Below are 17347 nucleotides of genomic sequence, written 5' to 3' on the forward strand. Positions count from 1 at the left end.
TTAATTTGACACTGGTATCATTGACATCAGGAGTCTTAATGGATGAGACCCTGGGGTGGCTAACAATATATCTTTGTTGCCCATAAATGACAATGAATATATACACAGTATAATACAGGTATACAGTGCATCCGGAAAGTATTCACAGCGGTTCACGTTATGTTACAGCCATATTCCAAAATTGATTAAATGAATTTTTTTTTCCTCACCATTATAGCCTACACACAATACCCCATAATGATAATGTGAGTTTTTTTTTAAATCTTTTGCAAATCTGTTAAAAATAAAATATGTACTTTTTTATTACATGTTGGATACATAAGTATTCACAGCCTATGCCATGACACTCATACAGAAACATTTCTGCAGCATTGAGGGTCCCAAAGAGCTCAGTGGCCTCCATCATCCATAAATGGAAGAAGTTTGGAACCACCAGGACTCTTCCATGAGTTGGTCGCCCGGCCAAACTGAGTGATAGGGGGAGAAGGGGCCTTAGTCAGGGAGGTGACCAAGAACCCCATGGTCACTCTGACAGAACTCCAGTGTTGCTCTGTGGAGAGGAGAACCTTCCAGAAGGACAACTATCGCTTCAGCACTCGACCAATCAGGCCTGTATCGTAGAGTGGCCAGACGGAAGCCACTCCTCAGTAAAAGGCACATGACAGCCCACCTGGAGTTTGCCAAAAGGCACCTGAAAGACTCTCAGCCAATGAGAAATGTTTAATAGGTGTAAATACTTGTAAATAGAATAATCAGTATCTGTATCAGACCCAGAATTTGAAAGGGTCTTAGATGATCATGTCTATCAAGAATTAGCTGACATCGTCAGGAATGTTTAAGATCTTAAATATTTATAATCAAACATTAACTCTGAAGACCCACAGATGGATGACCAGGGGCCAGTCATGGTATTGCAAAGAAGCGATTAATTCATCCATCAAGCATCAAACAAGGGACCATTCCTAGAGTTCCTGCAAAAAGGAAAGTGTGGGGTTTTAAAGAATTACTGATATTTGCCGTTGGTTGTATATTTGACAGGCTACACCATGAATTATTCTGCAGATGCACCAAGTCAAACAGCATTTTCAGTTAGTGTGAAATATGGAAAGCAAACTCAGTGATCCTTCTATAGTAAACAAAGGATAATTGTACACACAAAACCATATGCATATGTTTTTCTGTGAAGCACATTTGAGTTTGCCTCGTGTATAAATAAAGTTGCCTTATCTTTCTACACATTGCCAATGATTTGCAAACATGTTTCCCTGAGAGCAGCAGAGACCGCTGTAGATGGCTGGAGGTAAACAGTCACACTAAACAGTAAATCTTTTAGAAAGTATTTTATTTCAGCATAATGGTAAGAAGCCTCTCCCCACACTCCGTACAATTAAAACTAATTGGATCACAAGGGAACATATTAGTTTGCCCATTTTTTTTTTTTTACAATAATCAGTGTAACATTTTTTTTTAGGAAAAGTTATTCTTATGCACTCATTTTGCCTACACAAAATAATCAATATAAGATCCTATCTTAACTGAGGATCATAACTCTGCATGCAAGACTAATAAACAAAAATACTAATTTGTGATAACTACTGTAGATGCTGTTGCTTACTTAATATCTCTACCAATATAATCCACTACAAATACCAGGGAATTTGTATAAAAAACAGTTTATTTTAAGTACTACTGCCTCTAATATTTAAATTACTTAACATCCTGGGCTCTCAACATTACTGATCCAAATGTTTCTGTCCACCTTTGTCAAGTCGAGGAGTAAGAGGCTGTCTACAGACTAAACTCTAGTACTGTATGTTCTTCATCTTTTGTTTCTATCACTCCAGTGTTTACATTTTATCAGAAATAAAAAAAGGTCCTTATTGTTAACAGAATTATCATAATGTCATGGAGGAGAAAGAACTCAGTATTCTGTCTGACTATTTGGAAAATAAAACCTCATCTTAACTGATCATGGAGTCTATTGCATTTTCACCAGTAGATCAATAACAATATGAGATTGGCCTGGGATCTAACATATAGAAGTAACCCTTCTTTGCCCTGTGGCCAGACTAGTGGGTAGTCATGGCAGTCAGCAACCATTTCATTGCCTTTAGGGACAGGAGACTGGGCCAGAGAATATATATATCACTTCTCTCAAACTTGGTCTGTAAAATCTTGTATACCTTTTCCAACATTTTACTGGATCGCATTACTTCCTCACTTGAGTCAAACCTTACTTTGAGATCCAGGCACAAGTCAATTTATACCCAGATATCCTACTGATATCAGTAAATTATTTCATTTTATACACAACAGGTCTCAAGTTTAGATTAGGCCTTTGATACACACCGACACTTGTGGGTTATACAGTGGGCTTATAAAATGTAATGAGTAACATTTAGATATTGTAATCAAATGTACAGTTTGAGTGAAGTCCCGGTAATTAGGACCAAGAGTTAAAAAACAATTAAAAAAAAACTACTAGCCCACAGACAAGCTGTGAAAGACCACTGATACACATACTGAACCTGACTAAGTTGATAGATGCAGAGTGGGTAGACGAACAGTATGCTAAACAAGCTTGTTGCCATTTCACTTGGAGGGGGTAACCACAGACAGCATAATTAAAGTTTAATACAGGTTACGGAAAATCATTAATTACTATATCATTTAGCACTACAATGATTATTGATGAATCCGCTCTTATTTAAGGCTAAACCCAAGAACATAACAGACATCCATTATATACACACCAACTACATAATATCTTAAAAGAAGGCATTCGTTAGTGTGCAGCGGAGTCAAGCAAGTGTTGATACAGCTGTGGCTAAAGCCTGAAGCTCGCCAAAGCAATGCAAGAGGGAAAGTAAAGTATGCACTATTAGCATCTCACTGGAATTGTCAAAACTTCTGGTTCTTCCAGATGATATGATGGGTTACATTATCATCAGTACTAACCAGAAATATGTATACATTTTTGCCCACCAGTATGCTGCAACACTACTGAGTGTTCTATAAGCTTTGGAAAAAACATACCTCGATGGTAAAAGGCAGTGGCTCGTCCTTGTAAATCTTATAACAATAAGGATAATTAAACCTTTAGTTCAGAAAATAAAAAAGGCAAATGAACATAACAAAAAACAAGCACGCTCTAAGGCCACAAGATTCTGTATATCTCCTGCCATTCTCTGAACATGATGATCTGTACATACAAAGTAATGGGACTGGCTGAAGCTGCCATCTTGTGCCATTTCAAACATATATCCTTATATGAACCTTAGTCAGAGAAAGCTTCCCACTTTTTGTCATAGAAATCTATACATACACTAGTATGTAATAGCTGTGTGGGGGTGAACTTGCAAAGGCTGTCCTATCCTGTGCCACTTCCTGAGTCATCAGCACATCACTACCTTGCAACAAACAGAACATGGTACAGGATACTATGACAGACAATATCCTGTACCCTGACCTATTAGGATTTCTCCATGCTCAACTGTGGACTGTCCATTTGTATCACTCACTATTCAAGCCCTTCTTGTTTTTACAGGTTTGCCCCAAGTACCATTGTCCAGATTTTCTGTAAAAACAGTCATTTCTACATTTTCCAGATATCCTCTGCTGTGTGTTGTTAAATATTCATGTATATATATATATATATATCCCACTTCATTGCTATGACTTTAGGACAAACTGTAGCCGCCGCCGCCGCCCCCCCCCCCCCTCCCCCAAATGCCTTACCTTTCCCCCCAACCCACAAAACCACCCTCAAAGTACCACTAAAACCCCAAACAATGAATCTGAACAATAACAACTTCTTTGTAAAATCAAATAAGTACAAAACAGACCAGAAATGTTATCTAAAAAAACAAAAAGGAAAGAAAGAAAAAGACAAAACTGTATGTCCCTCTGTCATAAGTAACCTCAGGACTGGAGCTGCAGAATCAGTCTGTGCCAGAGTGTGGCGCCACTAAGCATAGGGCTCAGTGGCAGAGACCATGGGGCCAGTCCTGTCTCTAAGGAGAGGTGGTGGTCATGTGTGGGAGGGGAATGTCAGACTGCAAGCCGACCAGGAGGGGGGTGCAGGGGGCTCCAGGTAGGTGGAGCCGGTGGGGGCTCCTGGGGATATGGGCGAGGCTCACAACATGGCTGGTTCTCCACCTTTGCCACACCACGGCCCTGGCACAACCGCCGATGCCGCAACAGCCGATCGGTCCGTGAAAAGTTCTGAAAACATACAGTTTATGTAAGGGTGATACAGTAAGACTTTATTCCAAAGCATATGGAAAAAGGACTTCCATGTGTTAATGTAACTTGGTGCACAAAACAGAACATGTAGGCTACTGTGCAGTACATGCTGATGTTAGAAAAGACTAGTGTGGGCGGACATCTGCCTGTGTGGGCGTGGGTTGTGCATGCGCACATGGCAGAAGATGGATATTTATGTGGGACGATCAGAGTATGCTCTTACCTGCTGGCATCTCTCGCACTGATAAGGCTTTTCTCCGCTGTGGACACGCTTGTGTCGCTCCAGATGGTAGCGCTGGATAAACCTCATATCACACATGTCACATGCAAATGGCTTCTCCCCTGAAAGAGCACACCAACACAAATCTATTACATCATATTCAGTGCTGAACCACAACAAACTGCATTAAAGTCTCACTAGTTACAATCTACTGGGTATTCTATATCTAAAAATGAAGGAATGCAAAAACATATCTAATGTGAGCCAGTCCAAGAAAAGGAACAATGCATGGTAAGAAACTACTCTGATTAACATTTTGAGATGTCTTCTCATCAACTCATTATGTGTAGCTCAGAGTGGAATCTCAGATTTTCATATCAAACTACCAAACTGGATGCCCCTGGAAAGTGTAATTTGATAGTTTGAGGCTGGTTCAACATCCCATCAAATGACTTGACAATCCAAACTCGAGTTTGTGGTGGTCTTGTAAAATTTGTTTTAGTCAGAGAGCTTTTCTGAGTGATAGGGGTATGGTGAATGGACGCATACCCGTATGAGTGTGGCTGTGTCTCTCCAGATGGTTACGCTGAATAAACCTCATGTCACACATGGAACAAGCATACGGCTTCACCCCTACACACAGAGTAATATATTAGCCCTCTCTCCAAAAGATCACAACACATACAAACCTAGCATTACAGTTAAATTATCTTGAGATGTAGCCTAACCTTGGAATTATGTGTGCTTTTTGGTGCTTTATTGTTTTAATAGAAGTTGAGAGGCTGAAGAGTTACCAGTACATGCAATTCTGACTCGAACAACATTACAATATACACACTAGGAGCTAACCAAGAAATACATGTAAGTATCCCCAGAACATTGATCCTAGGCTGCTATAGGTAATCCGCCCCCTGGCTTACAATCCAAGCCTAAATATTGCCTCTAGCCTTTGACATTGAACTAGCTTCTCTAAAACTCAGACTGGCGCTAGATACGCCGCTACGTATAGACTACAAAATGTGAGAGGGGTCTGCTGAGCTGAGCCATACCCGTATGAGTGAGGCTGTGTCTCGACAGGTGGTAGCGCTGAACAAACCTCATGTCACACATGGAACAAGCGTATGGCTTCACTCCTGAATGACCAGAGCATCAACTTATTATTGCTGCCCAACTTCCTTAATCCAATTAAGTCTGTATGACATGCCTATGCAAAATTGATGGTTTACAACCACAGATGTCAATTATAATGCCTTGCAGGGGATATACAATTTTTTAACTTAATTTCATCCGAATTAAAAACAAATTTGGATGGATATTTTCTAAGCTTTAGTCCACAACAACACATGACATGAGCTGATGACATCACCTGGCTGTGTAGATCAGTTTCAATATGCTGTATATTTATATAAAACTGTCATTTAAATTTGTCCAAGCCCTGTGCACAGGGGGTTGGGTTAATCCTGATCTTAATTACGGGTACAGTAGGCGTGTGCATACCCATATGAGTGAGGCTGTGTCTTGCCAGGTGGTAGCGCTGAAAAAACCTCTTGTCACACATGGTGCAAGCGTAAGGTTTCACTCCTACACACACAGAGCAGCAATGTATCATTACTGTGCATCACTGCCCACCAAAGTACTCAAACATTGGTCTAAGACTCTGCAATTATTGGTTATTAACCACTGATGCCAATTCATGCAATACATGAAATTTACATGAACAAAATCTCGATTATGAATGCAACTCCTCTAGGTGTTTTTTGTGGATGCTTGGCCACAGCCACAACACACTGAACTAACACTCTACTTACAAGACTTGTGAAGGCTTGTAGCCAACACAAACACTGCAAAATCGGAGGGATTACATGCTATTGGATTAACCTTGCACATCTAAAATGCGCAACTAACAAATATTTCCTGAACAGAAGCTACATGGAAGACTCACATCTAATGTCAATGTTTGGTTTGCCTACATTGGAGAGTTAATCACAGAAACAATCTTCAACTTTCCTCCCTAATTACTAAATGAGGGGTACGGTGAACGGACCCATACCCGTATGAGTGAGGCTGTGTCTCGCCAGGTGGTAGCGTTGAAAAAACCTCATGTCACACATGGTACATGCGTACGGCTTCACTCCTAAATGACCAGAGCATTCATTTATAAATCTAATTAATTCATCTAGCTGTACAACCCATCTATGTCAATGTAACCTACAGCTATGCAAAATTGATGTGTTATTAACCACTGAAGTCGAGTACATTAAATACTTTACAGTGGATCGACAACAATAAAGTTTACTTGGCTCAAATCAGTGTTTCTAATTGTTTTCGTAGATTTAGTCCACAACACCACATCACGAGCTGATGATGTCACCTGGCAATAATATTACAAGCCCTGGCCAAAGTGCTTTTCATTGGATGTCATTATGTAAACATTTTAGTATATTTAGATACATATGATCTGTTTTCATTAGAACATGGGGACTGTGTTTTACTAATTCTGCCAAACCAGGTTTTGGGTTAATCCTGATCTTAGTTACGGGTACAGTAGGCGTGTGCATACCCATATGAGTGAGGCTGTGTCTCGCCAGGTGGTAGCGCTGAAAAAACCTCTTGTCACACATGGTGCAAGCGTAAGGTTTCACTCCTACACACACAGAGCAGCAATATTTCATTACTAAGCCTAACTGTCCAGCCCCTTAAAGTCTTCAAACATTAGGCCTGGCTGCTATTATTGGTTATTAACCACTGATGCCAATTCATACACAGTATTCACAATACTCTAGGTAAATTGTTTTTTTAAGAAACAAAAGTCCAAATAAATACTCATATCACAAACTCAACACAATGCATGAGCTTATGTTACATTGTAGTAATGCTTGTATGTCAATATTCTCCTTTAAAAAGTGTGCTTGTGATAAACAATCTAGCCTACTACTTTGCTCCCTAACATCTAAGTGAGAGAGGTATGGTGTGCGGACGCATACCCGTATGAGTGAGGCTGTGTCTCGCCAGGTGGTAGCGCTGAACAAACCTCATGTTACACATGGTGCAAGCGTACGGCTTCACTCCTAAATGACCAGAGCATTAGTATATCATTTTTTTTTTGTTTGTTTCATGCTCTTCCAATAATCCATGTTAAACACATATGCTAAATTGATAGGTGGTTAATAACCAATGCTAAACCATGCATTTACTTACAGGGGATTTTCAAATATTCAGTGAATATAATTACTTTCACCAATTAAAATTGTGCTTTTTAAGCTTTTTACACAATCCACAACCACAACACATCACATGAGCTGATGATGTCATCTGGTGGTAAAAGTACAATTCCATCTTTTCCATTAGGGGAAAGGTGGTCAGATATAAAATATAATACATATTTCACCTGGCCCATATAAGTATGAACACATAAGGCCCATATCCTGCTAACCCTGTATACTGGGACCAGGTGTATCAACAAGGTGAGCGGGTGCATACCCATATGAGTGAGGCTGTGTCTCGCCAGGTGGTAGCGCTGAAAAAACCTCTTGTCACACATGGTGCAAGCGTACGGCTTCACCCCTACACACAGAGCACCAACTTCAGCATCATAAAAGTTCTTCAACTGCCAAAAACGATCGAATTAAACTTTACTAGGCTACTTGAACTTGAAAGTTTAAGTAAGTTTAGTAAAGTTGCTTTGTTCACCAGCCAGTGCCATTAATTAGACTAGATTTGAATAACCAATCAACGCAACGCAAACAAGGCAATTCAGAAAATCTGCAGAAAGTGAGTTGACCACAGGCAAATTATTTCGCCAATGTGTCCCCAAATAGCTTTTAATCAACGCGAGTCAAAATAGTTGTGGCCAGGTTAAAAAATTTGAAGGTAATGCTGGTGGACATCCGGGTTCACGTCATGCTATTCATATGAATATTGACAATTTTAGGCAGTTGGAATACATCTGAGTACATAAAATACATTGCTATAACTGATGTTACCATGGTATTGCATGTCTAACTTCTTGATGTACTTAATGTGCTACGTATACAGCTCTGAAAGATTATGCCAAACAAACATTGCCATTACTCCAACATGACTACTAAACTGATTGCTCAATACAAATTACTCAAACAATACAAACTCGAGTTTGATGTAGCCACTATTATTTATCTAGTCCCATAAAGTGGTGGGGTTGTGAATCTGACCTCATGCACTGGTGGGCCTCATGCATGTTCAGACTGATGAAAGTGAAGGGCATTTAAAAAGAGAAGCATACCTGTATGAGTGAGGCTGTGTCTCTCCAGTTGATACCGCTGAATAAACCTCATGTCACACATGGAGCAAGCATACGGCTTCACACCTAAACATACACAGAACATAACTTTAGCCATTTTTTGTATAATTTTCAAAGCATACATTTGTTGATTGTCCTAACCTACACATTTGCTGTATTTAACTCTGAACAAAAAAACTCAACCAATTGCAACACATTTAGCATGTTCAAGTTGCCCCTGTTATCAAGGACGATACACAGGCAGATAATCTGTGTATTGGTCACAATAACAAGGGCATGACACCCAAAAAACTAAGGTTGTAAGACGTTAAATGGCAATGAGTCAAAATCTTACACCACCGGTTGTGTTAGTTTGTTTTAACAAGAAATGTAAACCAAACAAATGTGAAACAGTGCATCTTTCACATTTAGTTGGAGTTTAGGTATGCGGCTTGATATAGCTAGCACAGGGGTCTTTTGAGTGTCATGTACCTTTAAATTTGACATTTGTTTAAAAATGCTGGCCAGTAATAAATAAAACTTCTCATTTAACATCTGCTGTCATTGTTGAATGTATAATACATCTTTAAACATCAGACACAAACAATTATTTGAACAGTAGTTTCCAACAAAGCCATATTTCGTATGTACAAATTGTCAATGGGAAGGCATGTACCCAAACAAGAAAATTACTATCTTACCTATATTGATCTAATGTTATAAGACACTATGGGCTATCATCAAGACGCAAGAACATGTGAGACAATGTGAGAATCCACCAGATTAAAGTGTTGGAGGTTTATTTAAAGAAAAAATAAAAATTGCTACGAAAATGTCCTTTAAACTGACAGAACTTTACTAAAGAGAGGATTTCAGTAAGGTGGGAACAGTTAGTAGACCCATACCCGTATGAGTGAGGCTGTGTCTCGCCAGGTGGTAGCGCTGGAAAAACCTCATGTCACACATGGAACAAGCGTATGGCTTCACTCCTAAACGCATACAGTACCAAATTTTAGAATCCCATGAACTGTGTACACATAACATTTGTACATACATTGTCAATTTTACTGTGGTTTATATTGCGTCTAACATAGCCTTTGAAATAAACACAAAACTCAAGGGACCAACCAGTCTCCCTACACCATGCGAAATAAGGTGACAGACCCTAAACTCATCAAAACAGTTACATGATGCATCACCAATCAAAATCACTGCCATTCCAAATTCTCATGGAGTACATATTCCTAATTCTCATGGAGTACATATTCCTATGTGAGGATACCTAATTTATTAGGGCAGACAATTAACACCTTGTGCACTGCGTGAATTATGTGATCCTTGGGTATTTTGTAATGCAGGAAAGAGGGGTAAGGTAAGACGCATACCCGTGTGAGTGAGGCTGTGTCTTGCCAGGTGGTATCTCTGGAAAAATCTCATGTCACACATGGCGCAAGCATATGGCTTCACCCCTACACACACAGAGTATCAACTTTAGTAAAGCTCTGCACACAACAGGACTCAAGCCAACCGGGTCATAGCGGTGTCCCCTTGTAAGCTGTTCTGATAACACAGGACCAGCCCCATCAGTGGCTCCAATCGAACCTCTGACTACACAATGTTACACGCAAGACAATTTAATAGCAATTTGCCATTCAATTATTTCAATGCAGGAATGGCAAGACATTGGCCAGATCAGAATAAGACATTAATCAAGGATTTTGCTAGAATATTAGGCCATGGATACAAAAACTCAAAGGTTTACTAAGACAACGCCAAAGTTTTTGAGATGTCAGTAAACTAAATAAAGAACCACCACTAGATTAAAAACCCTTTGGTAGCATGTCTATCAGGCTTCTGTGACAACAGGGGTACAGGAAGCCTACCCGTATGAGTGAGGCTGTGTCTCGCCAAGTGGTAGCGCTGGAAAAACCTCATGTCACACATGGAGCAAGCGTATGGCTTCACCCCTACACACAGAGTATAAAACATTAGCTAGCCACCACCAACAAGTTGGTTTAGCACATCATGAAATAAAAAGTTGTTCACAACCACAAAGATTTACCACGCAATGGAGATATAGCCTAAAGACCTACAGGTTAACCCATTCAGTTTCTGGGAAGCTTCTAATAATAAACCTAAAAAACAATGATGATATGAAAATGTACTGGGTTTTCATAAATTGAATCTAGCCGTCAGCAGGTAAATGTAAACGCACCATTCATCATTGAATGTGTTCAAAAACCCTATAAACTAAGACGGGTTCGGTATGGAATTTGTGCCAACTGAATCCTTTGATTCCAACTGAAATGAAAACTCTCCAAGATGCAGGATGTGTACAGGCTATAATAGGCGGACGCATACCCGTATGAGTGAGGCTGTGTCTCGCCAGGTGGTAGCGCTGGAAGAACCTCATGTCACACATGGAACAAGCGTATGGCTTCACCCCTACACACACAGAGTTATACATTAGCTAGATAGTCCCAATTATATTAAAAATGCTTGAACTTCCATGAGCAATATAAATGTTTGTTAAGTGTCACAAAGGACTTGCTTAAAGATGATGGTTATCAATAAACTACAGCCATGTATACAAATACATAAACATGCTTCTTTTGTTAAGCCAGAGAGAAATAAACATGTTCTCAAAATAGCAACAAAACCTAAATCTGACTTTTTCCGCAAAAATGAATCCCTGGTAAATCCGTCATTTCTTCTTCTACCCTTACATTCTAGTGGCACCACAAACAATCTTCAAGTACTAAAGCTTGGACATTAAAGGACTATTTCCATATCATGCAGAACTTGCTGTAGCATTTAAAAGCCTTATGATAGGAGATTTTGTCAAGGGCTAGGTGGCTTCAACTATAACTGCCTTTAATGCACATTAAGGTTGGAAAGTTTCTTAATAAATGGTAACCAAAATCTTTGTCCAACAAGTACTTGAATATCTTATAGACATATCCTTTAGGGGCTATCAAACTGTTATGGAAGACATCAGTTCAACATACACTCAACATATTTTTCTGAGTGGAGGGGGGCTTGTTTAATGTGAGATGGGTACGGAAAAAGGACGCATACCCGTATGAGTGAGGCTGTGTCTCTCCAGGTGGTAACGCTGGAAAAACCTCATGTCACACATGGAACAAGCGTACGGCTTCACCCCTACACACACAGAGCACAAGAATATTAGCTATTCAGTCTACACAATCGAAATTGTTTTTTTTTCTCTTTTATATATATATATATATATATATATATATTATTTGCTTTGTACGGTTATTGATTACATTATGAAGAATGGACCTACGTTGCCATTGAGAAGCAATTGATCTAATCTCCTAATAATAACAAATAAGATCAAATCTAAATGAAATGCTAATAATTGAAGCTCACATATCCATGGGGATATATTTCACATGTTCAGTACAGACGAGAAGTTTATGACACAGATTACTTACCGATACTATGTTTAATGTTTCTTTTAGACAAGCAATAACAGACAAGGATTTCAGACTACAACGCAGGAATAAGCCACGATACAGTAATGCATTGTGCAGGAGTGAATGTGCTTTTTAATAAAGAAAGTACGTCAAACTAAGTCTAAATACGTCATAGTCCCTTGATGTCCATGCGGTTACCTGTTCTCCCAACCAAACCATATAAAACAAAAGCTACATCTAAACTGTAATGAGGACTTGTAATAACTTGCATCTCTGCATGTTTTCTGTGTACCTCTAGGTTTAACTCTGATAATCACAAATAGGCCAAGAAATAGACCTGTCCTTTGCACTTTCACTGGTGTTGGGGGACCCATTTGTATCTATTAGGACTCCTTGCCTTCACATGGTGGGTGGAGATTAAAGTAATTTTGGGCTTTGTTGGAAATTACTGTCCAATGACAAATAGAACTCTAGGAAACTTTAGTGAGATGGGTACGGTAAGATGACGCATACCCGTATGAATGAGGCTGTGTCTCTCCAGGTGGTAACGCTGAATAAACCTCATGTCACATATGGCACAAGCATACGGCTTCTCCCCTAAACCGAAGAGCACCAGTTTTAGTCAATGGTCCCCACAGTGAACACCAAGAAACTGTGAGGCAACAGCTGACACCAAACAAGCTCTTCAGGAGGCCATTTCAAAATCTTTAAATTGATGCACACTCCTTAAGAAACCACCCATAACTTAATCCATACTGGTGTTTTCTGATGGCCTCTGGCTGAGCATTTACTTACTAAATCAGGCATTTTTCTTTTCTCTAAATTGTAATCGTACACCTAAAGCTGGTCGTGGGGATTTGGACACATACCTGTATGAATGAGGATGTGTCTCTTCAGGTGATAGCCACTCCTAAATGCTCCATAACAATGATCACAGATGAAATTTTTCTGCACTTTGGATACTGGACAGTTACCATTCTCATCAACAACCACCACCTACACAGGACAGGAAAGGATAGATGTGTGAAATACACCCTAAAAAGCTAAGCATCACATACACAGATTCTAACTAACACTAAGATAATGACAAAGTAATGGTAATAGCTTTGTTTTTTAAGAAGAAATGGCAGTCAAGCAGTCATCGTTATAAAGCTATATGAATCCACATTCTTTTGTTAAGTGTTGGGCCTTTTAAGTGCATAAACTCTACATAAGGGTTAACGCCCTCACACCCCCCATGATACAGCTCCCCCTCTTGTGCACACAATTGCAGTTATTGTGCTCCTCTCCCCTCCCCTCCCCCTCTTTCCTCTCCAGAGACCCCCCCCCCCCCCTACATCTCCCTGAGCTCCTCCCCCCACCCCCACACAAACAAAATGTGCTCAATGGAAGGCACCGACTTAACTACAGGCATAAAAAGTCTGTCTTCGTCCAAAGAACTGTACAGACCCATCCACCCACCAAGTTGAGAACACATAAATACTTGTGCAGTTAGAACAAAGCCAGAGTTAATTGAATACTTGAATATTCATGGTTACTGACCTTGCCTCCCCGTCCATCCTGCTCTCTCACTTTACAGGGTGTTCCAGATTTCCTGTTCTTCTTTTTTAGCTGCATCTCCTCATTGGCCCTCATCTCCTTCTCATCCAGCAAGCGGGGTGCATGAAAGTCACCCTCCTTCCGAATGAGCTTTCATCACAGATGGAAGAGAACACTTAAACTACAGTCTCACTCTTTTCTGATAGCTAAATAATGTTACTATGCAGATCTATATGTAAAATCTGTTACAAAATGTATCAGTGGTTGATGATATGAAACATTTTTTTATTTACAATCTTGACTAGCGTATTTTTCGGAAAACAAGCCACATTTTCTATAAACCGCACCCCACCAGAATGGGCGCTTTGTGTTTGTAAATCTGATTATAACCCGCCCTGGAATATATGCCGCACTTAATGCAAACAATGATACCAAGCAATGCACAATATTTTAGATATAGTATAAGTTTAGCTAGCATGCAAATCCTGAGGATAGCCTACCGAAGTTGAATTAGCCAATGTCATTAGCGATGCTAGCTAACATTGGTTTGCTAGCTGTATATAACATTTCACTGGGTCTTGCAGCTGTTTGATTTACTGACATTATGAAATGTTATGTGCCATTTGCCTACTTTAGCAAATCACTATTTCCAAGCCCTGATAGTTTAACTTCGACGACACAGTAAATAATTCCTCTTTCAAGTAATAAGCCCCCGTTCAAGTGTTGAGCATTAAATTAGCTGCATAGTCTGTAGAGATCTTGGGACAAAGCCACTTTTTTGTTCTAAAACCGGGCTATACAGCACTTCGAAATATAAGCCGTACAACCACAATAAAACTGTAAAATTGGGGTACAAACCGCGGTTTTATTTCCGAAAAATACGGTATATACACCCCAACATGAGTGCAAGAGAAGAATTAGTGTTCAAAATCTAACCAAGGGGGGACAGCTCATCCCAGACGGCAGGATCATGTGGCTCTGAGGCCCACGGTCAGGGCCTTCCCTCTGGGGCGGTCCATGGCCAAGTGGGGTCATCATTTTCTTGGGTGGACCGGCCATGGAGCTCGCCTGCATCAGGGCCATACTTGAGAGCACGGCCTCACAGCCAAGCAGCCCCGCCTGGAAATTAATTAGATGGTTGAGTTGAGGAAAAGCTTTGGTATTGTAAATCAAACTTCAGAATGATGAAGCCTATTATAACCAAGGTGTTATGTTAAGGAAAATCAAAAGTATGTGAGTGTGATAAAACTTAGACAAAGTTTCAAACGTATAGAATATCACTACATAAAACGACAACATCCTGAGTGACATGTTTGCATTAATGTAAATATATTTTGGAGCTTGAATTTTTCTCGATAGGAAAACAAACCCATTTCATATGGTCGCGGACTGAGCTGCTGGGCAGGTGTGACATTGCAGTGGGAACGGTGTATGTGAGGGCAGGGACAGGATAGGGGATAAGGTCATCCAGTGATCCGTCAATCAGGATGGTCGGTCTGACGGGAGGCCACACCCACCTCACTCATCTAGCACTAAAACTGAGGAAGGGGAGGATGTAGATAAAAAACGGGGAAAAAAACATTCCATGACAATAACAAGTTTTACACTAAATCTTGATGCATATTCGTAATGTTTATGTGACTTATTCATGTATCCTATCAGTTCAGCGATTTTGTCTACATCAAACGTTCAGGTTTCCATGTATTTAAGATGTCCTCGTCAGCCAAATGCATGGTCTACATTTAAACCATATACCTTCCCAACTTATCACAACACACAATTAAGTTATTGACGAAATACAAAAAAAATATATAATATACTCGATGAGTAATCTTTGATATTATCATATCTTACGTTATAATTAAAATGCAACGTTGAAGCTTTAAGATCCTAGAATACTAGCAAGTAGACCAATGCTCATCACCTCACAAGGGCAACACGAAGACAAGCCTAATGATATGAAAATGCCGTTCCATGAGTAAAATGTAACCTAGCTTACCTACGTTACGAAGCTATAACACCACATTATTCGGTGACGGGAGAAATGTCAAACATATTTTGTGATAATAAGAATATTGTACACTTGTCTTGTTTGTAATTACATGGGCTTTACTTTTGCTTGCGAACAATGCAGCCAAGCCAGACTAGCTACAGCTAGCTTAGCTAGTTGGTGTGCCGGAAACATTGATGACCAGACTAGGTCTCCAAACCGTTGCCACCATTAAACTCAATTTAGCTACCTCTGAATATTGTTAACATGTTAAACTAGCTATATGACTAAATACATGCGCAATTCTTACATAGACCGATACTATGGTGGAAACAAAGCTAGCTATAAAGAAAATGTGGACAAATCTCGATGGCACGAGTGCCATGATGAAAGCATAGCTCTCTAATTAAAAAGGCATTCGCCATTGGCTTCGAACAGCACCACCGACATATGTAGCCTAGCTAACTAGCACTAACGTTCGCAAAAGGACTGCAAATGGCAATTTTTTGTTATTAAAAATAAACTACAAGCTAATGTTAGCATTTATCTACCAACTGAGAGAAGGATATGGGCTGTGTAGCTAGCACCAGTTAGCTAGACTACTAAAACGTAATAACCTCTCGTAAGAGGTGGTATGCTCCTATATTACGATTTTTTAAGTCCGCGAATTAAACCCAACATTTTACAGTTTGAATGCAAACAAAAAAACGTTATACTGTACGAAACCAAAGGCTAGAGTGTAGATTAATTTGCTTGGTACTTTAGTGAATAGTGACTGTCTTGTATTGTAGGTAGAGCTAGCTAGCTTCCAATCTAACGTTATCCCACTAGCTAGTCTACTGTAGCTAGCCTGTGAGCTATAAGGGACTAGCTAGCTCTATATAACATTAAAAACAAGATTGGCTATAGCTAGGGAGCACGGCCTTTGATATCACTTGCTGAAATGGCACTGAGGTTTTTTTCTCTCAGCCTCAGAAGATATTAATCTCTTATAGTACGGACAATACGCGCTATCCTTTCCGGCCTGTCTGTTGTGTCTGTAAGTGCTACAGCTGCTACTACTAGCGAGCTAGCATTAGTAAGCTAACTGCTCGCTTGTGCTTCTCGTAGGAGTCGTAGGAGCATTTGAGGATGTAAGGCCAGGGTTTTAAAAATACGAATTTCTTCGATTATAGTGCTAAAGACACGGATGATCGACCTGTGCAATATCAAAATGTATATAGATGTTGAGTTACCTAATATGTTCTCTCGTCGATCTTTTTTTTTTCTCGAAGCCCGTCGCCTGTGTTCCGATATCTTTCGTTTACAAACACAGGAAACGCTACCGGACGTGCTCTTCGAGGAGAACCCTGTCATGCGATTGGAGAGAGAGCTTGTGAACGTCAACCATGTTGGTGAAGAGCAACTAGCCTACTCCATTTTGGTTATGGAAGTCTGAATAGCTCAAGCAGTGTCTGTGATGCCTTTTAGTCTTAATATTTAATATAAATGTTAATTATATTTCATTATCGACCCACATTTTAGGAGTTATGTCTACATTTTATATGAGTAGCCTGTTGTCTAGACTGTTTCTGTAGCCTAGGTTGTACATATTATATAGGCTTGGCTAATTGAAACAATTAACTTGGTTTCTATGACATTGCTTTTATTTAGGC

General features: G+C 39.8%; 1 protein-coding gene across 38 annotated transcripts; it reads right to left on the reverse strand.

Annotated features, from left to right (window-relative positions):
• Positions 1 to 1325: 1325 nt before the first annotated feature.
• znf740a (zinc finger protein 740a) lies at positions 1326 to 17100 on the reverse strand. 38 transcript variants are annotated; one of them, XM_062466663.1, is made up of 21 exons: positions 16928 to 17100; positions 15072 to 15240; positions 14639 to 14821; positions 13706 to 13852; positions 13033 to 13159; positions 12677 to 12760; positions 11802 to 11885; positions 11085 to 11168; positions 10607 to 10690; positions 10109 to 10192; positions 9629 to 9712; positions 8727 to 8810; positions 7946 to 8029; positions 7450 to 7533; positions 7026 to 7109; positions 6516 to 6599; positions 5963 to 6046; positions 5515 to 5598; positions 5015 to 5098; positions 4469 to 4587; positions 1326 to 4224 (listed from the first exon to the last, which is right to left on the reverse strand). In XM_062466663.1, exons 2-21 carry the CDS (start codon positions 15114 to 15116, stop codon positions 4051 to 4053), a joined length of 1971 nt encoding a protein of 656 aa, XP_062322647.1. In that variant the 5' UTR covers positions 15117 to 15240; positions 16928 to 17100; the 3' UTR covers positions 1326 to 4050. The 38 variants fall into 38 exon arrangements, with proteins under 38 accessions (XP_062322647.1, XP_062322672.1, XP_062322754.1 ...); XM_062466688.1 differs by having other exon boundaries at positions 10109 to 10155; positions 10654 to 10690; positions 16928 to 17099; XM_062466770.1 differs by lacking the exon at positions 8727 to 8810.
• Between the last annotated feature and the right edge of the window lie 247 nt (positions 17101 to 17347).

This window comes from Osmerus eperlanus, chromosome 1 (genome assembly GCF_963692335.1).
Source record: "Osmerus eperlanus chromosome 1, fOsmEpe2.1, whole genome shotgun sequence".
In the NCBI taxonomy this organism is placed as follows: domain Eukaryota; kingdom Metazoa; phylum Chordata; class Actinopteri; order Osmeriformes; family Osmeridae; genus Osmerus; species Osmerus eperlanus.